Source organism: Osmia bicornis, chromosome 12 (assembly GCF_907164935.1).
Source record: "Osmia bicornis bicornis chromosome 12, iOsmBic2.1, whole genome shotgun sequence".
NCBI lineage: Eukaryota > Metazoa > Arthropoda > Insecta > Hymenoptera > Megachilidae > Osmia > Osmia bicornis.
The window spans coordinates 4274574-4300821 of record NC_060227.1 but is presented as its reverse complement, the minus strand read 5'-3'; the positions used below and the strand labels follow the sequence as shown (position 1 = coordinate 4300821).

At 37.1% G+C, this 26248-nt stretch overlaps 2 protein-coding genes across 7 annotated transcripts in view; both read right to left on the bottom strand.

The window, feature by feature from the left end:
• The window catches only part of LOC114871344 (rotatin), a 32301-nt gene extending 20360 nt beyond the window's left edge, over window positions 1-11941 (bottom strand). For both annotated transcript variants that reach the window (XM_029177119.2, XM_029177120.2), the window contains exon 1: window positions 8580-11941. The gene's annotated coding sequence lies outside the window, so the exon portion shown is untranslated. The remainder of the gene's footprint in view (window positions 1-8579) is intronic.
• A 106-nt stretch (window positions 11942-12047) lies between these two features.
• Window positions 12048-26248, bottom strand: part of LOC114871348 (heparan sulfate glucosamine 3-O-sulfotransferase 5) — a 75632-nt gene continuing 61431 nt past the window's right edge. For 3 of the 5 annotated variants that reach the window (XM_046288116.1, XM_029177127.2, XM_029177128.2), the window contains exons 4-5: window positions 19980-20073; window positions 12048-16442 (exon numbers count right to left, since the gene is read on the bottom strand). In XM_046288116.1, coding sequence (XP_046144072.1) covers window positions 15344-16442; window positions 19980-20038 — 1158 coding nt within the window. In that variant the 5' untranslated portion in view covers window positions 20039-20073 and the 3' untranslated portion in view covers window positions 12048-15343. Of the gene's footprint in view, window positions 16443-17430; window positions 17513-19979; window positions 20074-26248 lie in introns of those variants that run through there. The other 2 variants (XM_046288118.1, XM_046288117.1) reach the window with 2 other exon arrangements.

The following is a 26248-nucleotide window of genomic DNA, read 5'->3' as shown; positions in this document are numbered from 1 at the left end:
AATTCTTGATATGTATCGTTTCCAGCATAGCTTATTGCTTAACGTACAGCTACGATTTAAGATCCTAGATTTTCTTAATTCTATTTACACCTTAATGCTCCTTACGAATGAATATCAAATACTTTACGACCACGCTCCTATATTTCCCTCGAATAAAATTAAAATATGCAAAAATTACAATTAATATCCGTGGAAATATAATTCAAGGATCGTTGAATAATAAATCGTGAATTCAAGGATTATTATGGTTTTTATGGTTTCATTGTTTCGCTAAATCGCGATCAGAGAATATTGATCCTCTTCGTTCCACAAACAAATGATTTTATTTGATTTTGTTTCGGATTGTCGGAAAATTGTCCAGGATATCGTGTTGCTTCGAAGTGATTGTAAAATTAAATTGATTGTTCGGTGAAAGTTCCACTAATCGCGATTTAGCGATTTCGTTGTTGGATTAAAAGTTAAAAATTTCAAATCGTTTCAATCGATAGAAATTGAAATAAATGATTTACGTTTGTTAGAAATGAATAATTAGGAGTTTCCTTGTGTTTTAATAAAATATTTGATATCTCGTCGTTACTTTGTCGGCGATACTTGCTTTCGTCGCACTGTTTCGTAGACGAAACGGAGGAGTTGTGTGTACACGATAAACAAAGTGTATGTACATATGTCATTCATACCTTTCGATCACAGAAATATCATTCATGGAGTCGGTTGTAACTTCATTTTGATACACTATTATCCAAACACTTGCTATCCTTCTTCGTCAATTAATTAAAAATTTAATTTAACTTAATTCTTTCAGATTTCAATTTTATTATACACCTTGCGCGAGGTTTCGAAAATCCATCATGAAAGAATGAAAATTAATTATTCTACTTCAAGAAAAATTAATTAGTCATCAAACTTTGAAAGAAAATTACTGAAAAGAACAGAAAGCTTGTTTTATATAATAAAAGAAAAAATTCTAACGATACTTGTACGTTCAATATTATCCGTTCAAATTTATCGTAACACTTCCGCTTTGAAGGAAGAGCCTCTCCCTCATTTTCCTTCCGTTTCCGCGCGAATCTTGCCTGTAGCGTCTCTTTTAAATAAATCAGCAATGCTCTCGCGGGACCCGAGCAAAGCAGAGAAAAGAGGAAAAGGAAACGACAACGACAGAAGGAAGTGAAAAAAAAAGGAAAAAAATCAAGAAAAGATAGCTGGTGGCTCCGAAGTGTTCTCGAAGTAAAGGATGGAGACACTTTCGCCAGATCTTGAAGAACTTCTGCCTGCCGGTATTACCGCGGTTCGAGGCCTCCTTCTACTTGATAAAAAGGAACTAAACCCACCTGGAAATAGGTCTGAATAGAAGATAGACGGATTTACGCCTTGATCGAGAAGGAATTGATTTAATTTTGTAAATGTTCGCAACCGCGGGAAAGGAACTGTACCGAAGGTTTTATTCGTTTGAAAAAGAAATTCTCTTTAGGAATTTCTCAACTCTTTCATTACGAAATACCTCGATGGCTGTTGTCAGTCAAAGAAATTTCGAATAACAAGTTTTGTAAGTCTAGGAAAAAATTTAGATGGTAGAAGACGAAATTGATGGATCAACGTTTCCTAGATTGTTACCGAACATTGTAACACAGTTTGTATTAAGATTGTGGGATTAAACTGGTAGTTTCTAGCTGGTTTTCTCGATAGATACAAGGGAAAACTTTCGAGATTGAAGTTCGAACATTGTTGAAGTATTGTAAGCAGATGCGAAGGATCAGCAAGTTTTACGAAGAACATTACTTTCAGATGATCGATAATGTTAGGAGTAAGGTAGTTGGTACGTTCAAGGATGCTGGAGAAATTACGTTCGTGCTTTTAACGCGATATCCTTCGCAGGAGATTGTATAAATTTAAAAATAATTCTAATTAGAAGTGTACCAAGGTGAAACTTACGAACCGACTGGTCGCGAAGAAATCATCTCGTCATCGAACAATGACGGTTTCACAGTGGAAATTTGACGGAAGCAAGTATCTTCGAACGTTTCTTATACTCGACAACGCGATTACGATATGTTAATTCTGTTTTTAACCACTAACGGGAGCCCACGAGAGAGTAAAAAAACGAGACGAGGTTCCTAGGCTCACCCTGTCCAGCCTGCAGCCGGATACTCTTTCCGCTCCGGTTTCGCTCTCGTTAAAGTCTTTGGTTTCGTTCGCTCCATTCGACACCATTTGCTCTATGTGCCTCGAAGGCATTGTGTCAATTTCCTACTCGACCCTTCTTAACGACTCGACTCGATTCAATTCGATTCCGTGAGTTTGGCGAAGGGAAAAGGTGGAATAGATTCGATTATCCGGCCCGTATCGGGCTACCGGCGAGCACCTTGTTACCAAAACTTTCCGGCAATGCTTTACGTTCCAATTTAAACATACACCGTCCATGTGTGGCTGATGGGTGAATTTTCACAGAGACGCGTGTTATCAGTTTTACCGATAATTTCACTGGAAAATTAAAGTCTCCGTTTTGTCTGTTCGGAAAGAAACGATGTTCATTCTCCTCGACATATTTACCGTTCGAAGAACTCTATCTGAAATAGTAATTTCTCGAAGACGCAGGCTTTGTTCGATAACCCGATTCGATTAGAATATAATGAAGATCGCATGGCTAAGTGTAACGCGGTCTCTCAAAGTTCAACGAGGAAAAGTTTCAACGATGTTCCCCGTTCGTCGATTAATACTCGGAAAGGGAATCGATCGAATCGAAGAGGTTGTTCCAGAATAGACTGGAGATTTTATGAAACGCAAAGTCGTGCTTATTAAAAGTTTCAAAAGGAGGATATTCTCGGCTCTGCTCGAATTAATGCGCATCGAGATCCATTTACTTTGATTGTACCATCGATAACAGGACGATGGCGAGTTGTTAATTGTTCAGAAGGAATCGTTCTTAAGTGCTTATGCATCTTGCTGATACAAAATGAAATTGTTTTCTTAGTTTCCTGAAAATTTTGTTTCACAAAACGGGACAGTAAAAGCAGAAAATATTTTTCCTTCTTTTTGGAAACCACTTTTAAATACAAATTCAGCATCTGAATTCCAAACGAATCAGTCGGCCGTTTGCGAAAGCGAATAAATAACCAGATCCGGTAGTCCGTTTAATTAATGCCAGCCGCTTTGAAGCCACAATTAATTCTGAATGAAGAACGAAAGGAAAAAACACTCGCACGCACACTTGAAATGGCTGGGGTAATTAACGCGTGATGGAAAGACGTCCGCGGAAACGTGGACGAAGGATCAAAGGAATGGAGCAGAAGGAAAAACTGCGGTTTCCATGAATTTTCGAATGTTAAATTTTCGACCCTTTATTCTTTGTTCGCGATCCGATGAAAATCACAACTCCTGGATTCTTTATAAAACGCGGGTTTCTTCCTTCTTCTTTTTTTTTTTTCGAATATCCATTTTTTCCCGCCGCGGTTTCGCGCGCTGCATTTTAAACGCGCAGAGAAAATCAATCGCGTTATGTGGATGTTTTTGAAATTGAAATCGTTCGATTCGCGACACGTTTCGGTTTATTCATGCACCAGGCAAATGTAAATCTCGTCGCCACGTCTTCTGTACATTGTTTTTTTAAAAATAATTTTTGTACGCGTGCTCTTTATACACGACTGGAAATCTTGATAGAGACAGAGTTGGATGGAAACGGTATTTCAAATGAAAAATAGAAATATTTACAGAGGAGCTTCTTCTAATGAATTTCTATTTGTATTTTATGAAAGTATCCTACTAATTAATCAGACTTTCTAACGTCATTAAATGATATAATGAGAAGGGTTGAGGTATAATGGAAGCAGGTAATCATCGTCAACGACAAGATAGCGTATTATGGCAAGCAATTTGTCTTGCATAACTATTTAACACGTCGGTCGCGAAGTGATTCGCGAAGAGCGTGTTGGTTGGCGAACGAGCGTTGGAAAATTGCCAAAAACGTGAGAACGGTTATCGCTGACAATGAGGGGTGGGTAGTAAATGTCAACACTTCCGCAAACACAGCTACCATTTAGGCAAGTTGAATGTTTCAATTTTCTACTTTCCTTGGCACACGATCCCTTTTAAGTATTTCCTACTTCTACAACCTTGCCCTGATTGTATATCATTGTTTCCCTCATTTTTTTGGATACTAAACAAAGAATCTGAAGAATACAAATAATTTTCAGGTATAAATAAGTAGGTCATTGTTATCTTTCGGTACTACGAGTAATTAAAAGGAAAATTAAAAAATAATTTTTCATGTTGTTAATTTAACGCTAGAACTACCAGACAGGTCAGAATCAATTGTTTCAAGTTCGTTATTTTAAATTGTAAAATTTATTAGTGTTTTTGTTGAAATAAAGAATTACTGTCTATGCTGGTTTATTAATTAATTCTTTCTTTTTCGAGCAACAATTTTATCATAAACGACAAGTTCTTGTTATAAAATGGTTTGTGATTTTAAACGAGAAAATAGGAAGAAGCTTCTCGTAATTAGAGTAACAAAAGATGAATTCATCGAATTACACGGTTCATTATTCGACAAATGAACTTCCCGGTCAGAGCTTACACTTTATCGAAGAACATTCTCGCGGGACGATTGCTGCCTTATTATTATCTCAAGGGACCAAAGTCATTTCCCGTACACGAAGAAACTAGCTATCGCATACTAATAGTCGATTAATGGAAAATCGATCCAGAATTTTACTGTACCCCAAGCGACCCGATTAAATATCTTATAGACGGTGACGGTAATGATCGGCAAAGTTTATTTCTGCAGTAGGTACACCTGGTTCCTAAGATTTTTAATATTTCTTACGTCGCCGAGATGAATTAATTTGTTTGTCATTCGTGAACAATAATATTTGAAACGTTTCAGGTATGTTTGCAATCAAAATTACTCTACTGGAGTCTCTTGCCTTATGAATAATTTATATGTAATAATAATTATAAATAATAATAATAATAATAATAATAATAATAATAATAATATCAAAATATAATAATAATTTTGTTCACCAAAATGAATATTTTAGATTGAAATTCGAATAAATAATTTATTTCTGTTCCATTATGACCAGGAATAAATAATTTATAATGATTTTCACACTATAATCTTGAAAGGGAATCCTTTTTGTCTTCGTAACGAAAGAGGATATCGAAGAAGTATAATACTTGCACTTGTTACGAAATGTATATATTCTTTGGTTTATCACTTTATTCTTCGGCAAGACTGTTTGAATATCATTATAGAGTGACGTAAGGCCTTGTTATCCTGGGATCAGTGCATACGTGGTGCATATATTATGAATGCATGATCCTTTAACATTATCGTCCGTGCACGCATACCTGTATCGTAACCAGGAAAAGTAACGACAATTCGAGTGATAATTTTAAGACGGTGCAAGAGAATCATAAAACAAAGTACCGAGAGAAATTAACTTCTTCACGTGTTTCAATGTAACACCATCTTTCCCCTCGGCAATGAGAAGAAAATTGCCCTGAGGTTTTTCATTCCCTCACTGGCATCTCTGCAAATTGTTCCCAGTATTCAAACTAGAATTTCTAATTCTAGGAAAATTAGAATTTCCACGTTTCCTCGTTACTCTTGCTTAAGAGAGAAATTAATTTCTATCTTTAACCCGAAACACGTCAATTTTCTTGCTGGAATAACTTAATCCTAAAACTGGTGACTTTCTTGCAGCCAAGATTTATATTCTCCAAATTCGTGGAAAAAGTTTTAGCTACTTTCCGAAAGAAGCTTCAAAGTTTTCTCGACTCTTCGAGGACAAGGAAAAGGTGTTAACTAGCTTTCGACAAGGATCCACGTAAAAAAGGTGGAATCAGGACATCGCGATCGTGGTCGCGTAGAATGCGAAGAAAAAAGAAAGGTGGGGGCGGTTGGGGGAACGTCGTTGAAATGCTTGAGAAGAAAGCTGAAAGGGTTGAAAGTGGGACGGCCTAGTGGCTGAGAGAAAAGTAAAGGAAGGGAAACATGCAAAAACGAGAGGGTAACTAATACGGCAAAAGGGCGAGTGCAGCTGAAAAGTCCGGTTTTATTGCGGGTTAGATTGAAAGAGAAGAGTGGCCGATTGCACGTTAGACTGAAAGATAAAAAAGAAAGTAGGGAATGTGAGGTGCAGAGAGAAATGGCGAAAAGAAACGAAGAAGGAAGTGAAAGAACGGAATCTAAGATATTCGAACAAACTAACATATTTCTGAAAATAAACCTTCCATTTTGAAGTAGAAGATTTCATTTTCAAGACAACTTGCCATCTTCCAATCAATAGTCATTCCATAAAGCTTAGAGTGTCTGGGTGGTCATAATGGAACAAATGATTCTAACGATCTCTACCTTAGGTATAGCTCGCCAATACTGGAAATTTCTCTCGGTTATCGACAAGTTTTAGGGTGGTCATACGCCTTTAGGTTGATTAGTTCAAGGACGAGAGGCAATTAAACGTGATTGGACATCGTGTGCCAATGTCCTTTCTTATCAAAGGGAATCAATTATCCAAATTAATTTGTAAATTATTTGTAATGTGAAAGCTACAAACAAATTTCATTCAAATTTCAACTCTATCGTTAGAAGTTAATAAATAATTTTTCTATTTTACCATTTTTCAATAATTCTTCAAAAAATCATTGAAACCATCGGTTAGAAGAAAATGAAAAATTATAAGATTTTAGTGTTTCAAGAGAATCATATAGTTAGCCTAACGAAAAGCACATTCGATATCAGTCGGACACGCGAGAAGTCGTTCGCGGGACTCATTTAAATACGGAAATAAACTAATTTCGTGGGACAGTAGTAATAACTTGTTGGTAACGGGGTACGTCGTACGTAGCTACGGCTTTCCTCGGCTTAGATTCATTGTTATCGTCGTTTAATACCGCGTGTAACGACGCTCGATTAATTGTGATTACAATCGCTCACGACACTGCTAACACCGTGTCTATCTTACATTCCCTTACCAAGGTCGATTTATTAAAATTTAATAATCTGCAGAATTTTTTCTTTTTATTAATCTAAACACTATTTCATCCAGGGATGTTATAAATGAAAAATTTTTATATAATTTAGACAGTGATACTTTGAAGAAAGAAACATGTAACGCGGGGGTTAAAGTCGACGAAAAGCCATTGATCAGCTAATTTGAGGGTGGACACGGGTAAAGTTTTGGATCACGGCCCAGATGGGCGGGGTGGCAGATGTAGAGCGAGGAAATGAATTATGAAAACAGGAACTGAATATCAACGTAACAGAGCGCGTGAATTATTTAACGATCCTATTTACCAGGCTCAGAGCATTGAATTAAATTTACGTTCCGGTCGTATGCAAAAATCATCGTTGAACAAGATTAATGAAACGGCCACGATTTAACAGCAGGGCTTGGCCCGATCGAATCTTAATCTTCAAAATTATTTTTCTCTACGTCAAAGTGTTTCATTTCTCTCGCTCGACGCGTTGAATCCAATTTACATTCGAACAGGTAGAAATGATTTATGAGCTGAACGAAACAATGTCGATGATTTATGCATTTATCGAACCTTCTTCTCTTTTTTTTTTTTTTTTGGAGGGATCGAGTTTTGAAAATGATCAAAATATTCTTTATAATTTCTTTGATAATGGATGGATAATTTTGGAAAATGGAAATTCTCGCGGAAATTCAATTAAATGATCCGCTATATTTCATCGGAACCTAGCTAATTATTCAGTTGCATTCTAATTTATATGCAACCCGAGTATCAGTTGCGAACGGTGCATTAAGAGGTTCCTCTAGAGCTTACAATGTCAGAAACGATAACATAGCGAATGGGAAACTGTAATCGTTAATGGTTCAATTGAATTTACATATCCAACAAAACGTATATTGCAATATAACTGGACCAGCATAAATCATTCATCAGTCATTCATCGTAGTTTCCAAATCAAAAATCAGCCTGAAAATTTCTTCCCAAATGAAATCCTTCAAAATGGTAGAATTATTTAAATAATTTTACAAATTAGAAAAAACATTACTTTCCTTCAAATTTAAATCTTTTTCAGACTTTTATAAAATTTGAATACGTATCCTGACTTTTGAGCGGAAGTGTAATTATTATTTCTCTTTCAACGTTTTCCTGAGGATTTCAAAAATTCTCTTTCATAGTGGATATTGCAACGAAACAAGGAAAAACGTAACAATACCATTCGAAAATACAAGGAATCTCGATATTTTCGAAAAATTCAACTGGATGGAAAAACATTTAAAATGGAATTTCCGTAATTTCCACGTTTCTGTCGCGTTTGAAGGACAAAGGAAAACTTCCTCTAAGAAAAGTTCTACGAAAGAAAGGAGTTAAAAAAAAAAGAAAAGTGGACACGGTGTTTTTAATACAGCGAATTAATTCAACAGCTCGTAGTGGTCCCCGTAGAAAGTAGCATTTTTCCCGGGGCTAGCTCGTCTCCACGCTTTCTAATCTTTCTTTTCCCTGGCCACTTCGCCGCCAGAGATACAATTTATTCGCGTGACTGACGTGTACAGGACTTGGCCCTTCCGCTTCGTAATAAGGCATAATTCAGCCACGCTCACCTGCTAACTCGACCTGGCACCGCACGGATACACACGATGGACGACCTTGTTTTCTATAAAACCACCTCTCCCTTCGGACTTTGCTTCCCTCAAACGAGTCTCTCGGGTGTTACATTTTAATCGACCCTTTAAATAAAAGATAAAAGAGCCATGATTTTGGAAAAATTTAGGAATAAAATTCTAATTTGAATGTAGCTGAACCCGAGGATTATTCGAATAAAATTTTCTTTAGGAAGAAAAATTGCGTAAAAATACCCTGATTGGTGAATTCGTATAATATTACAATTAATTGTTACCATTTCTAATTCATTTCTTTCGACGACTCCAACCCTGTTAGCGGAACAAGAATTAATATCTGAAGAAATTTCTTGGCGCAGTAAAAAGCTTTGAAAATCTCGAGAAAGATTAAATCAAGCTGCGGAAAGTTTCTAAGTGAGTTTAATCGAAAGTGATCATAGCGGAAACCGCGTTAGTAGGAAAGTGTACGGTTCCTGGTGAATTTCACGAAGGAATCGAAGCTTGCATCGTGAAACTAGTGTCGCCGTGTTGAATTTATAATACGGTATGACAGTCATAAACTTTCCCAGCTGAATTCTTCGAAAAGGATACGAGTCTGCGTTCGGATTGCAGCTTGAGTAAACGTAATTCACGAGCGGATCAAAGCTGGTCCCTTCTGTAAAGATTAGCTAAGATCAAGCTCGGTGGCTCGCTTTGATTAGCTGACGGATCAGCTAAGTTGTTGAATTAGCGTCTGTTTTATATTTGCATTCGACGATCATCAGCTCCTTTGAATACGCCAAGAATATTTATTCGAGTATGCAAATTGCATGATAATTCGTGCATCACTGTCTTTTATTTTTAAATTAATTTCTAAGTTTGACGAAGCAGTCTAATTCGTGAATTCTAAGATTTCTATCTTTTCTTTTCTTTCAAAAAATTCACGGAATGGAATCGGATCGAAGATGATTTACCACGATCGTGAAAGAAATTTTACGATGATGACGTTCAAGAGCATGGAACGGATTCAGAGGAAAGTCGGAGCGAATACTCGTATTTTCAGTTTTTTCCACTTTCTTTCGTACCATCCGGCTGCTATCGAGTGCTCTGTGATCGAAATTCAACTTCTGTCCAGGCAGAAAGGTATTTATTGCCAGGAATAACAGGGCGAACCGGTGAAAGCTGCCCATCGAGGATACACGACTCACTGTTCTGTAAAGCGAATTATTTATAGCGTATCTCTTCATTTACAACGAGCAAACGACTGTTTCTGTTCCGTTTGTTCCCTTTTCAGTTTCTTGCAATTAATAGGTGATACCGTTACGTCATGAAATCATGTCAGACTGTTTATACTTCAAATTTAGATATTCGACACAGTGCAATAATGTTCGTTGCGATCCAGGACTAATCACTCTGTGTTAAGAATATCAACGAAAGCTTTGTACAGTCACTTTCGTTAAATTTGAACCTTTAATTTGATATACCAGAAGTGCTAGTTTACGTTACTTTTATGTCATGAAATCATGGGAAAAGCACTCGATACAATAACAAAATACCTATCCTGATAAACCCTGTATACACCATCTAATACAATGAACTCCATTAGTGAAACAAACCTCTACTTTATCTTCCTGTCTCTCCATCGGCCATTTATCTTCCAGATTCAGAGAAGGTCAGAGAGTCAAGGATAGACGGTTTCACGTCTATCATCCCCCATACAAATCAGCTAAGCTCGGGAAGATAGAACTCCCATGAAACCATCCACGACAACTTTATTCACGGTTCAAACGGATCCTCGAAGGAGAATAGTTTCTTTTCGATATCGAACCTCTTGAAACCGGTGCACTGTATTTAAATAGCTTTGTATTCCTATCCGGATAACATCGACTCCCTGGCGAAGATCAATTTGCTTTTTATTACCGTGCAACAGCCAGACGTATTTTCGTTAGCGAAAATTACCAACGGTTTCGAGTAATGGCTCTTCTCACTGTGTGTGTGTGTGTGTGTGTGTGTGTGCCAAGAACAGAGACAAATGGTGGATATCCAAGGATCCAAGTTAACTTTCCTACCCGTAGGTACTCGATGGAAACGAACTTTTATTTCCTCATGTAATTTCGTGATACCCATCAAGAAGCTACAGAAATTTAACAAATTTAATATAATCTTTTTTGTAGAAATAATATCTATTTCAAATAACGTCACCTAATAAATCATGTCACCGTAAAAAGGAATATTTTCATAATGGAGTTTTGCATTTCAACCCCCTATCGCGTTCGTGTTCAATACAATTCCTAAAAGCAAAGCGAAATGGTGACGTGTGAAGAATCCAAAATAAAGGGCCATTGAAAGAAAAAAGCAATTGGAATTTTTCTTTGTCCATTACAGAGAATTTCGCAGGGGTCGTTCATCGAGATGTCGTTCGACGGATCGATGGAATTTTCACGCCAGGATCCCTTCCTTTTTTTTTTCACCTCCCTTTCAGAAACAAATGGTCAATTTTATCGCGAACTTCCATCTTCGCGTGATATACGGGCCCCTCCCTGTTCCTATCTCTTTTCCACCCTTTATGTCGATATCCCTGCGCTTCAATCTCGTGCGTTGGATATATTGAACTAGGTGTACGTAGGAAGATCTGCGATATAAGGTCCATTACGAGGACTCGAATGGAAGCAGCTATCTGAAGGTTCACGGTAAGGTAAAGGAGGATACGGACGATGTCATGGGTCGAAAGATTCTTTTTTCTCTGGATTTTCATCTGTATCAGATGTCAACGATGAATGGTCAATTTCTCTTGAATCAATATTTTCTGGAGCCGAGTATATTTCAAGCATAAGAACTATTGAAATAGTTCTGAGAATATATTTGAAATTCTTATTTCGAAAGTATTTTTATTTTTTACTTGAAATACTATTTCAAAGCAGCCTGATTTTATGTGCTGATCAATATCTCACTTCTTATTTTATCAAATGTATAGTTACGATTTATAACTTTATGCTGTGCTGTAAATTCACACGTTCTTGGTCAATAATTGATATTAAAATTGATTAAACTATCAGTTTCGTTGTAGTAGAAAGTTTTAGGAAATCAGATGAGATATTACAGCAACTTTAAAAAAAAGTAATAATAATACTACAATATTATTTCATACACTTGTAATTTAATTAATCCTCTCTCATTTTTACCTCGATTTTAATTCTAATTTTAATTCAATCTTGTAACTTTATTCAGGAAAAATATGCGATAAAAAGTTATTTTAAATATATAATAGATTAATTTTCACCTTTGATAAACGCTAAAAATTTGGAATTCTTATTTCCATAATTTTCCAATATAGATATTATATATAAAAATTTTACTACTGATATGTATTTCATGTACATCACATTTTGATATGTATACGTTACATCCTTACATCCTATTCCTTTTTACGATCCTCAATACCACCCTCACACGTAATAAAATACAAAAACATTCAATTTACAAACTTTAATTCACTATATGGCTCTATAGAAATTTAAAACCTCTCAACGAAATTGAAATTTCTTTCAAATTCAATTACATCTTAAACGACTTCTATCAATCTTATAGCAATCTATAAAATTGAATAAAACTAACAGCAACAGTAGCAATAAATGCCATTTTTGTTCCATAAATATTTGGAGCTATAAAACAAAAAATTCAATTTTCTATAATTATCAGATGCCTATTAAAATATTAATAAAAAAATTCAATTTGCATTTGCAATTATTCAGTGAGTCGTGTATCCTTTCAGAAAAAAAATCAATGATCTTCCTAAAGAATTTTTACTATTCCCAATTAATGAATCTCTGATCATTAATCGAATGATTTGCAGGAGCAACGAAACCAAAGATCACCGAGCGTACTTGCAAACCTCCCTTAAGCCTAATCCTCAAGGGTGGCCCTCCTCTTCCTGTACACGATAAGCTTAACGACTCGATATAACAACTTCCAATGTGGATTATAAAAATATTAAATCTTCTGTAATACGAACTAGTTAACCTAGATGATATGTAAATTCACGGACCAATGTGATCCATGCGACGCGTATCCTTCAAACGAATCGTTTCTGTTCCAGGGAAATCTGCTTTACCAGGAACAGTTCTTTTCGTTGGATTCGCGTCTATATTTTATTTTGGCCGGCGTTACTGTTACTTGTATGTACGTGTGTGTAGGTACAGTTAGGTGCAACGTAGACTTCCTTTAGTTAAGGGTTGATATAGGGGTAAGAATGTCTCGCTACTCGTCTTTGATCTTAAGAAAGCCTTCCTAAGAATCTCGTGAAGAACACGAATAAAGACAATCAGTGGATCATTTCTGACCCCTACATTTTTTTTTAACCAAGAAAAACCCAAGTCACACAAGACTGTACATGCGTGTTTATGCGAGTATTTGGATAGCACACCATTTGGAATTTGATGCTTCGTAGAAGAAATTGTGTTTATGTTATGAAAATATGAATTACTCAATCCCAATTATTAAATTTTATTTTTTTTTTCATTTATATTCTATTTACTACTGATATGTATCTGATATGTATCACATTTTTTGATATGTATACGTTCCACCCTTACACCCTATACTTTGTAACTTTTAATAAAATTTGTATGGAAAGCAACGAATTAAAAAATGGTGCAATATCTAAATATCGATGTAAGTAATTGTATATGTAATGTACGTGTGTATATGCGTGTGTAACTATGGAACAAGACGAGAATGTTGCGCGCAGCCACGCGGAGGAAGGAGTAACAGCATCGATGGATCGTTCCGCTCTCTTACCGGAAATCGATCGATCTAAATACCCGGGGATCCGTGCAATGTGCTCGAATTCGTTCGCCACGAGAATCGACGGACAGACGTCCGATCCTCTGACTAACGACCCAGTCGGAATCAACTCTACGGCAACGAAATCCCATAGGACACGCGTGGCCGTGAATGATATCAAGGGTCGTCCTTTGAAATTCCTTCGCCAATTCTATCTACTTCCTCATCCACGGGATCACCTCCATTTTCCTCGATGGGTCATTCAATGATCACGTTATCGATCTAACGAACAATTTGAACACGTTTTCAGTGACAATGAAAATCTTGTTATTTTAAATTAGAAAGAAAGATGTTTTTTAAGGAATTAAAAATAAAGAATGCTGTTTGTATATTTATGTTAATCGTAGGTATTCTAAGTGAACGGATAGTTCGAATATTTCATTAAAAATGATACGTGTGTATATGTTGCAAAAGTTGATATCTTCCCTGAGATTAGCTCTATTTAACTCTAATTATTCTGCTCGGTATGAAAAATTCCTGGAATGATAAATAAACAATTGGTGTTGCATTCGAAACAGAATCTTCGGAAACTCTCCTTTCATTGATAATTCAAAAGGTCCAATTAATTCGCTCCTCAGGACTTGAAACAATTTCAATTACTTCCATTCGAAATTTAATTTACTTCAATTAAATTCAAACGTTTTATCGTTCGGTCAACCTTCTTCACCTTCGGATCCAATTATTCCATCAAATTTTCAATTCCATTGTCGTACCCAAGAGGATCATTACGAATCTCAAATCAATCCGCTGCGTTTCAGGGATGGATTCACCGTTTCAGGGACAATTAGCACGCGAGTACTCGGGATTTATCGATAATAATGACGAGTCCTGGCCGGGACCGTATATCCATTAAATTGCATGCACTCGATTTAATGGCTTGACTCGTTGCCACGAGCCTCTTCAGGGTGCACTCGAGTTCGCTTGCTGCTCGAGCGCCCTTCCTGAAGAGGCCCGCAGGATTGTTGCGCTCGCAAAGGAAGCGTATCGCGTCTTATTTTTCTCGAAGGAACTCTATCGCGTATCGTTAACCCTTTCGTTGTTACGGGTGGAGATAGTTGCTCGGCGCTGAACACTATGGGTGTACAGTACGGGGTATGGATATTTTTCTGGAGGAAATTTCAAAATAGCAGGGATACTATGCAAGAATAATAAAGGCTTAGCGAAACGATAATTGAATTTTGAAATTTTGGTCTTAGAAGAAACTGTTTCGAAAATGAAAAGTGTGTAATGTTTATCCTGATTTCTATCTTCTCGATAAGAAGTCCTACACGAAATGTAATTAATATATAAAAATGATCATTCGAGCACATTGACGGTGGATAAAGTGTACCATCGAGCTGTTACCCCGTTTTAATCTTAAAGCTAATCAGTAAAATATAAAAGGTACTCATCCTGATCAGCCTCGATTCTCTCCACGACGAGGAGTGCCTGTTGCGGATAAATCCTGTTCCCCAGGAATCTTGGTAAACGACGACAAACGAACGCTGCGGATCTGCGATTCTTCAATTAACTCCGCTTCACTCTCCGTTTAGACGAGCTTCAATCACGAAGGTATCTTCTTTCTCTTCATCACGAAACATTTGCTCGATTCAAGCAACGATGATGCTCGTTAATTTCGCCCTGAATCCTCTTGGACGGTGTTTCAGTTAATTTCCCACGTAGACCGAGATGTTGGAGTTTCTTTGAAATAATTAAAAGCCTTGCTCGAGTACTCGGACCAGCCGAGTTGTTACAGAACGATATCGTTACAACGCTGTTATCCGAATTTCACGCGAAGACACCTTCGTAATTTCCATCGATGGGAGTTTGGAAAATTCGCAGACGCCCAGCGTAAGTTGTTCAGGGAACCGTCGCAAACTCCAGGCTCAGCGATCCATCGTGGCTGCACGCAACACTTCCATCATGGAACCGTTTCCTCTCGACGGTTATTCCTCAGGCCAACCCAGATCCTCTCCTACGAGCTCGTAGAATCGTTGGTTATGTTCGTTGAAGAACCTCCTCAGCTTGGTGACCACCACAGGACTGACCCGCGGATGCCGTCTACCTTTGCTCTCTTTCAAACACTTCTCCGACGTTTCGTTGCGCAGGCAGTAGAAGCCTTTCGTATGGTTGAAATAGAAATTGTGCCTACCGATTCTAGGTTCTATCCCTAGGAAACTCTCGATTCTGCGCAGCTGCGGTACCGGATCCTCGATCAGTTGATCGCCGTTCACTATGAGGATCTGCTCCCTGGAGAACACCTCCAGCCACCTGTGCATGTACGTATGATACAGCGAGATGGCGACCGGTCTGTACGATTCGTTGATGGTGCCGTCGGGTCGCATCACTAGCTCTTCGAAACTACGAGCAGCTTGTTGCTGTTGTTGCTGCTGTACGCTGCGTGGTGTACCATTGGTTACGGTGGACGCGGTCGCGGCATGGGTCCTGAGCTGAGTGTAATCCGAAATCGCCCGGGTAACCGGCTCTCGGACGATCAGCAACAATTTCACGCTCGCGTTCATCGCGCGGATTCTTTCGGGTACCTCGGGTGTAACGAAATAGCTAGGACTCTTCTCGATGGTGATCTGCCCTCTGAAAGAATACGGCATTTTTCTTCGGTACCATTCGAGACCTTTCCCATAGTTGTCGTCCCGGTCGAAGAAATGGACCTCGCCAGCGGCTTTCTGGATCTGAGGGTGAAGGAAGAGCATCTCGAGGAGCGCCCTGGTGCCGCACTTGCGCACGCCGATTATGATTGCCTGAGGTAGATGACGACTAGTACGCGGGAAATGGACCTTGCTGGAGAACAGCAACGGCGGGGTGGCACGGACTTGCGATACCAACTCAACGGTACGACCCTCCACGGCCGAGGCAGCGTGCAGACTGTACACCGCGCTGTCGTAGAGGATGTGGAAGGTGAGAAACAGGGAGAGGAGGACAACCGTGAGGAAGGCTGCGGCCATCTTCGGTCTGGATATTCCTACCACTAGGATACAGTCCGAAGTGTCGCCCTCGGCCGGCCTCATGGCAGAGCGGGGCATCCACCTGCGAACAGATCAGAATATTTCTATTAATAAGATATCTCCATTTCTATTGCCTCCAGATTTTATCTTCTTCTTCCAAGGTATTCCATTTGAATCTTTTGACAAATCTTATTTAAATGTTGGAGACATTCCACCTGAGCTCTCTATTTTTTTAAATAAGCAATTTTCCGTGCTACTATGTATACCAAATCATAGTTTGTACCTTTAAATTCTCTGTGTTCCCTAATTTCGACATGCAACAGCCGCATTAGCAGCACGCGTCGCCTCTAATTTATTCTTTCCACGCCCCGTAAGTTATTAAGACCGACGTACTTACTGATTCTTACATGCATACTGATAACAATAAGCGACACGGTTGTTCGCATGCGTTTACAGGCCTGCGTGATACGACTTCATCGTGGTACGTGTACCCCAGAGGTGTGCACAGGTGAATGTATCCCAGGGAAACACGATGCTAAGCACGGATTTCATCTGGTTCGTTAAGTATTTCCCGGTCGGGCTAATTAAAACGCGATAGAATAGCTGTGAACGTATTGCTATTAGAAAAATCCTAAGAATTTCTTCTCATTTTCTCCTATAGTTTTATACTGTTCTACATTCATTTTTAATTATACGATATTATGCTGGCTTAATTTGCCTCTCATTGTAATACGTTTATTAACATATTTTGTTAATTATGTAAAGTTAATGTTCCTTTCGGGGATATTAAAAGGAATATCAAGAGACTTAGAACGAATTAAATCTCTTTATGATCATGATCATAATTATAATAGAATCTTCCTTAATGAAGCGTTCAATATTAAATGATCGCACTGACAGTTTCCCTTCTTATCTTTGTATTTGTTTAAGAAATACTGTGTTCGTATCTTTGATAAGAATAACAGGAGTTATAATATGCAGTATATTTGTATTTTTCGAATAAATACAAAATATAATAGAATATAATGAAAAAAATAAATTTTGAGTAAAACTTATCAAGGCAAACTTACGTAAGAAATAATTTTCGAAGTGTTTAATAATTTCCTCCTGGAATCCTCAATTTCTTCGAAGAACCACTAATTACAATCAGACTTAATTAACGCAACAATGAATCTTCTGAGGAAAAGATTCGTAGGATGATTAACGCACCAGTCAAATTAACAGAAGGCGCAGAAATTGCATCCGGTGTGCGATGAAGTTTTATCGATACTGTTGGAAACGATAAATCAAGAAGAAGCCCGCATGCAGTGTCACGGAACGAAGGGATCTTCCGAGAAGAACAATGTGTACACCAGATAAGAATAATCGCGTAGGAAACACTGACATAAGCCACGCGATATAAGTGTCTGTTAAGTAAGATTAATTATACATCCGACTATGTACGTGGTCACGATGCATAACAGGATAAAAGGCATCATTTGTTTAACAATTTCTCTTTAGGAGGCGTTAAAATTCGCGTCGTGGGTATCTTGGAAAGAGCATTTATCCAAGAAAATTTATCGAAATTCTCGAATCCAATAATACTTGAAAACGATTATTTAAGATGATGATCGAAGGAAGCATTAACACCCCCGCATTGTCACTGTCGATGCTAATGGAAGCCGAAGAAATAGCAGGATCTCAGTTTCTAAATAAAAGGGTTGTAATGAAGTTTCTTCCCAGCAGAAAACATTCGGTCTGGTGCTATGCAGACCGTGAATAAATCCGAATTTAAAGGCGATGAAAGTTTCAGCTGGAAGCACTTAAGCTTAGAATAACTAACGAACGTTTGAAAACGAGTGACAGTTCAGGAGAATGGGAATCGAGCTTCGGATGTTGTCATCGATCTTCTATAAAACAACGACCCAGAGGATCGCGAAGAAAAATTGTTAACAGTTTGTCCTATATTCTGATAGTATTTGACGAGCAAAATCGAAAAATGACCACTTCTGTTAAAACAGAAATTAATAATTAAACGTAAAATTCAATGAAACGTTTAGATGATTAACGACCCAAGGAGAATTTTCTTGAAGCTGTAAAATTTTGTCTAAGGAGGTAGATCTACTTTGGAAAATTGCCCTACGTCGGGAAAAATCCGAGCTCGTTTGTTTTTCGAAGGGGAAAAAAAGGGGACGTTATTGGGCAGGTGGATGGCAATTCGAGGGAAACAAGCGGCGCCGAAAAACCGCAGTACCGTTCTATCCTCTGGTTTCGATCGGTTGATTTTAGCGACCAAAGTCGAGAGAGGGGGATGCTGGCTTTCGGCGCAACGCCAAATATTTATCTCGCATCGCCGGGATCTCTCTTTGGGAACCCATCGACCGTATTATCGCAACAAATCGCGATTTCATCGGTTAACTTCCGCGCGAACGATCGACTGTCGAATGAGCAGCCTTTGCCTGCTTCCTGCCGTGTTATTGCACCTGTCGCATTTAGCACGTCGACCTTGTATTTCGCTCTATGAATCAACTAATTCTGACCTACTTTTACGAGTCGGAATTTTTAATCGTAACAGCTTCTCTTTTGTTAATTAACACGTTCAGCCTTGGGATCATTTAAGAGGGTAGATCTAACGTTGACAGATTATTATCTATTTTGATGCAAGGTAAAGGAAACAAGGTGTCTAGTTAATAACTTGTAAAGAACACGTTTCACACAGCTTCTCAGTTACGTCAATTTTCATAGCAATTCGCGGTGAAATTGGAGCAGTTATGATAAGTGTAATTTTAGGACAGCATAGCTCACGGTACATCGTTTCTGCCTACTAATTGCATCCGTTTCGTGACTTCTCGCCATGTCCGTTGTGTTAAAATTGAAGAGCTTATCTCGTAAACCGGTTCAATTAGAATCTACGGAAAACGACGATCTTCTTGTCACGAAGAATAAAGTAGAAACCGTAATTAACTAATCCCATTAAAATATTTTCACAAATTCTTCACGATTCTTCGGTTCCATCTAACTCTGATTACTTCTTGCAATTTTTAATCAGTATATTAAGAACGTTAATTACACAAGATTTCAGAATACATCATTACACAGTGAAAATAAAATTGAACGAATACTGAATCGCGTTCGGTTACGTCGAAACGTTGCTTTATTTCATCGGGGAAAATTTTAATTAAAATACATCAATTATGGAACTACGAATATTTGTAACCAACTCGACGGATCAGTGTGAATTTATGAAAAATTCAACGTAATCCTGAATTTATTTTTCACGTACGGTACCTACCATTTTTAATATCACCTGAATTATAATATATACATATGTCGAGGGAGAGAAACGAGATTTCAAAATTAATCACATAATAAATTTTCATGGAAAAATCTACTTTAACCCTCTCTCTCTGAATATGTTAAAAACAACTGCATAATTAATATTGTAATTAATAAAAGTATCTTCTCTAATATTTTTCAAATATCCTGAACTCTAGGACGACGGACCATGGAGAGAGGCCCAATTTTAATATTTAACTTTACGCTTATGCTGTTCACGGCTTAACTATTTCAGGTGATACAACGGCCTGATTTTTCACAACTCATTATTCGAAAAAATAATAATTAACAAACGAGTACTTACAATACATGAATAGGGGACTTGGGAGACCACTCTTGACGAGGCCGTGCCTTGTTGGGCATTTGCGTTAGTTTGATTGTTCACATTCTTGAGATTTCTGCAACGAAAAGGTAAAAAGAGAAAAGGTTAAACTTGGTCCTAGCAACTCGAAGAAACGTTTCGAGACAACAATACAAATTGCTACCTGCATTTTGTTTTCATTGCGACTTTACAGAAATAAACGACATTCATCTTACGATAAGAACATGGATAAAGAAACATCTAAAGAGAAAGAATAACCGAGATACTTTTGAATTTAACATATTTTTATATTCCACTTACACGGAACAATTCTACTCGTATATAATTCACATTTCTAGTTCGATAAAAAAGAAACAAATGTGCAGTTTCATAAAATGCAAACGCACTGTTTTTACATGTAAAAGAGTATTGGAATAGAATGTTAAAAGAACGAACAATTCGCGAGGTATTTCAAGTTTTTGTATGAAAAACCGTGCTTTTGAATTTCAAAAATGTCACAGGCTGTTGATTTTTTCAACGATTGACCTACGTGAAAAAATGTTGCTGTTTTATTTAAAAATATAAACAAAAGTTGCCACGAGAACAAGACTTACTTGAATTCTGTTTGAAAAATTTTTGAAGGTGAAACAATTTATACTTGCGCGAAAGCTCAGGATAAAAAGATAACGCGTTACAAAGGATTCAAGAAGTGGCAAGTTCGAATAAAAGTGTGTACAAAAGGAGTAAGAAAAAATCTTCAGACGGCGCGGCGAGGAGAAATTAAAAGAGAAATTCTTCTGTTGAAAACATCTGCAACGACAGTGACTCGCGATGCGGATTGCAAAGTTTTCAAGAATACATCCGCCGCGTCGTGGCTCGGCTCGGTTACAATCCTGTCGTGCTCTTAACTCTTCAGGATAAAAACACTCGAGACCGTCAAGCAACAGAATGAGAAAAGTTATAACATTGTCCTCGTGGATTTTCATTCTCTGTCGCAATAACGCGGCCACCTCTTCGCGAGTCACCCTCCAAATCGTTTGATTTCTCGTATTTTTTCATTTCCCTTGATATTGCAACCACGCCGAACCTTTTTCGCCTTTATCGATACTGATAGCTGTTCGGAAAATGAAACTTTCTCTGATGCGAACCAACGAGTCGAAAATCGCGAATTAATCTCGATTCCCTGCTTTTAATTTCATTATACTTCCAGCGGTAATAAAAGGTTCCTTTTTTTTCTTCTTTTCTCCGTCGTTTTTAAAAAATAAAAGAACACGAAGGATAAAAAAAAGTATTGATGACTAACGAAATTTGCTAGCTCGATACGTGCATCTTTGCAGTCCGTTGAAAAACTACGCGACGTTCGTTGGGTTCCTGGAAATCCGATTAATCGTTCCGTTGACGCGAGAACGTCACTGTGCATCGTTCGTACGTTCGTTCGTTCGTTATCTATTCATCGTGGCAATCGCGTTGCACGTCGCGAAATTGAGGAAATAAAAAAGGTACAGCTGGAAGATTCGAACGATGAAATTTTGCTCGAAGTAGCGGGAAGATGATGAAACAATGGAAATGGAAATAAATCGTGAACGATCGTAATTTACATGCTTTTTTACCATTCTATTTAAATATTACTAGTTTTCCTGTGTATATAGATATATAAAATAATAGACGATCCTTGAATAGCGTTTTGAATCTTTGATGCGTTTCGAAATTGGTCACAGAATATTTTGTATCAAGAATATTAATGAAACGTTTATATAAACATTTTCACTGAACTTTAAACTTTAAATTGATATATTATAAGTGTTATTTTGTAACACTTTTCTGTCATGAAATCGTCATAGACTTTTTATATTTTGAAACTTGATATTCGATGTAGTACAGTAACATTGTTCGTTGCGATCCAAGATCAATCATTCTGTATCAGGAATATTAATGAAAGTTTTATACAGTTATTTTTAATAAACTTTAAGCTTTAATTTAATGTAGCACAAGTGCCATTTTGTAATGCTTTTCAGTCATGAAATAGCGTCGGACTTTCGACTTGCCGAAATTCGTCGTTTAACAGGAACCAACTTAATATGTTAAAGAAATGAAAAATTCTTCGACCGACTTAAAAAATAACAAAAAAAATAAGGTAATAAACGAATAATCTCTATGAAACACCATTTGACGAATTCGCAATTTTGAAAATGAAATTCGTGCGTATAAATAAGGTAGTAATAAGCGAGCGGTAATCCGGCGGTCCAATTAAAACGCTTCCATTCTGAAGCGTTGTGTTAACGCTAACGAGCTAAAGGCCAAAGCGGAAGCTCTTCAATTATGCAAATTCCCGGTGATAGTGTATTCACCTTTTCTTCGACGACCGTCACCCCACCGTCTTTTCGTATCGTCATCCCCGAAGCCACGCAACCTTTCGAGCGCAATTACGCGATCTCTTTCGAATATTACACTCTCTTTTCCTTTTCATCGTCTCTTACGATACAATAGACAATGAAATTTTGCGTCGTATGAAACGAATGCCAACGAGATTAATTAATCGTGAATCTCTCTGCTTCCTACTGAAATACCCGAACGCAGCAACAGTTTTCAGAAGATGGATGAGCGGGAAACAATTTCAGCTCGGAAGTAAAACGATCTTCGAAACTCGCACGTTAAAGTTTCCCTACGAACAATAGTTTACTATTGTTGTTTACTTCTAAGAAACCTGTTAAAAAGTGTCCCTCTATTATTGTTTAATAAAGAAGATTGAATTCAATAAATTTTGTTTTGAATTTAAAAACAAAAAGAATCTAATGAAACTTATGAAACTTTATTTATTTCTAACTTCTGTCGAGCAATTCAATCTTCATCAAAGGTGTAATAAGTAATTATATACTTAACAAACTTCATGGACAAAAGAAATTGAACCCTCGTAAATCAGTCTCCCCTGTGTGTTGCAAGAAAATTCAAAGCCTCGCGTTTGGTAGTAGAAAACAAGAAGAAGAAAAGAACGAAATCGATACATCGAATAGTAGAGAGGTTAATGATGCAGAGTAGAAGGGAAACGTGTATACGAACCCTTCCATACACGACATTCTTCCGGTTGCATAACAGCTCGCATCGACAAGGCCGTACGGTTCGTCCTGCATGGCCGCTTTTCGCTCCCTCAAACTACCCTTTCTTGATCGTCGACATGCAATACAGGGAACACGCAACTGGAAGACTTTCCTCAATTTTTTTTTTTTTTTTTTCGTTCACGATCAATCGACTCGGCCGACAGATGATTATGGGTTCCTTTCTTTCCACGGATCACGCGGTAATTTGCCTTTGAATATTTTTTCGCCACTCTCAGCCTTACACGGTCGCGTGAAACGTTCTATTGTGATTCAAAGACGATGTCCTCTTTTCGAATCGACCCTCTTTTTATTCACTATTTTTTGCAACCAATACACAGAGATTTATTGGTTAATCGCTTTCAACACGCATGGCGTTTTCGACAATTTTTGAAATTACTTTCATCCATGCGATTTCAGGCATTTCTCTACTTTGTTAATTGTGTGACGATTGAATGCTATTAAAAATATTGGCGACGCGAAAAATGAATTATCAGAAAAAGAATGGAAATATTTTAAGTAATACAATTTTCTGAATAATTTAATTTTTTTATTAAATTATTGAAACTAGAACACGAGTAACGATGGTCTTCTTTTCCATGAACGATGATAGTCAACTTGTACCACCTTATTGTTAGGAGTGAAAATGAAATAAAGCAGAAGAAAGTTTGCTATCGTGCCACCGCGAAGAAACAACTTTCGAGCTATTCTTATTTCGTGTGATTTAAGAACGCTTCCAAGAACATTATTCAAATCCTAAACTGGAACCGTTATCTGACGATCGTTAACGTACACGGTGTGTAGCATCGTATATACCGTGGCCAGCTTTTCAGCGTGTTAAAAGCCACGAACGTTCCTCCGTTGGATGCGCCGCGAACACGCGAAACCTGTGGCAATTTTTTTATTTCTTCTACTTTGCACTAGCTTCGTCCTTAATCGAGAGATTGCCATTTCGCGAGAATCGTTCGCGATAACCCTTGATATGCTGACATTTCCTTCGCGAAGTTCGAGTGATTTAAAAGAGTCTCCTAGATGGAAATAATAGAGATTAAAAAATAATATAATCTCTTTCTATTTTCTGTAAGAAGAAAAGCTGTTATAATTGCTCCATCAGTTCATGTTAATTAGGAAACGTTTCTAATGCTGCTAATACCTGTCACGTATCCTAATATGTTCTATTAACATATTTGCATTATACCCACGGTAAATGTTCCTAATTAACAACGTATTAACAGAAAACATTCAATATTTGCTGGTTACGTTGACGCACAAGTGTACCATTAGCAATAAGCACACTTAATTAACAGAAGGTTAATTAGTCACGCGCTTGTTACTAATCTCGTACGACTATTGCTAATCAAGTATCAATTTCTCGTTTCATTGTATTATTTAATTATTGTAGACTTGAGAAATCTTTTAAATATTAATAAATAGACATCGATGATATTTCTATCTATTTTTTAACAGACTGTTTTATTTAAAATTAAAATTATTATTATTATAAAACAGAGGTTTCATTATATTTGCAATCCTAATTCTGCAACAACGATTCTGAAAAAGTTTCACAGTATATAAATTACAATATACAGCGTTAATTATTATGGAAGAAAGGAACAAAAGAAGCATTGTAACAATTTATGCGGGCAAGTTTGAATCGGTGTGCTTGCATAGATATGAGTTGGTTCAAAGTTTCTTCAAAATTATTGATCCAGTTCGCTGGGGATCGAGCGAGGGTTGGAAAAGTTTTCAGAAATTTCGCGTGTTCAAAGCACATAGAACATTAAGGCTTTAAAGTAGCTATTCAACCCCCCTGGAAAACGATCGAACCGAATCCATTCTAACTGAGCTCATTTTTTCCCATCTGTTTTCATCGACGTATCGATTCGGACGCGATTCGTTTATTTATTAAGCAAGAAATAAATAAAAATTATTCTCTACTGCAGTTGCAAATACGTTTCGCGTACCTACCGTATATTCGTATCAATATTCAAAAATCTCGAAAATATATTCCCAGAATAACTGGATAAATATTTATTCGATTTATAAATAAAAAAAAAATTGACAGGGAGTAATATACCTTTATAAAACTTTAAATTTTAATTACACGAACTTTTTTTCAGATTTATCGTGTCCTTTATAATTTTCAATGTTTATTAACTTAAAATCTCGATATTAACTCGATATTTACTTTCCCTTATCGAAGGGTCAACTTATAAATTGAACCATTGGGGAACAATATTACCAAGATAAGTAACCATTTGTCTCGGAGGAAATGTCTCTGTGGATAAATGTTATCGCAACGTGAGAAAACTTCGGTTATACTCATCAAATTTTCAATGAATACACATGCTTCTACAAAACACTATTCCGACGTAATGCTGAAGGGTGGAAACATCATTCTGCTTGCTACTTTGTATACAGCAGTATAATACATCCATGAATATTAAGCATACTCTGAAAAATTTCCTTGAAACATTTCCATCATCCTTTTAATACCAGCAAATAAAACTATGTTTATGAATGTTTAAAACGAAAAACATTCGAACACTTCGTTTGAGATTATTTCATTTAACAAAATGAATATTCAACAGAATACTGTTTTTTATGCATGCAAATTGTCTTTGAAAATAAAATGTTTCCCGCGTTCACATCAGTTCTGTAATCCATTTTTTTAGTTTTAATAAACAAAAATTTTAATTATCAGCAGTTACGTTTTTGTTAAACAATAGTATTTGACATCAGTGTTTAGGCTTTTTGATTTCCTTGTTTGATATTTATTTAATAAATTTAAAAAAGAAGGAATAGAGTAATCGTTCGAAACTTTTCGCTTCATAAAATTATTTCTTTGCACCCTTCGAAGTGGCACGCGCCTCTGTTCTCCCAATGTCGCGATTAAGCATTCTTGACACAATTTTCAGGGTCACTTGGGATTGTCATTATCGAGTGCACCCTCAATTTATAGTTCATTGTGTACGGGGCGAGGTCAAGCGGCAAGGTGTAAAAAATGATAACCGTGAAACAATGCGTTCTCGAATATGACATTGAACTACTCGAAGCACCCTCCTCGTTCACCCTATTTAACCCTCTACCGTTCCAGTTGCTTATTCTATTTTTCTCATTCTTTCCTATTCTCTGTACAAGTGATAAGTATCATTATAAAGTACTAAGCCTATTTATTCA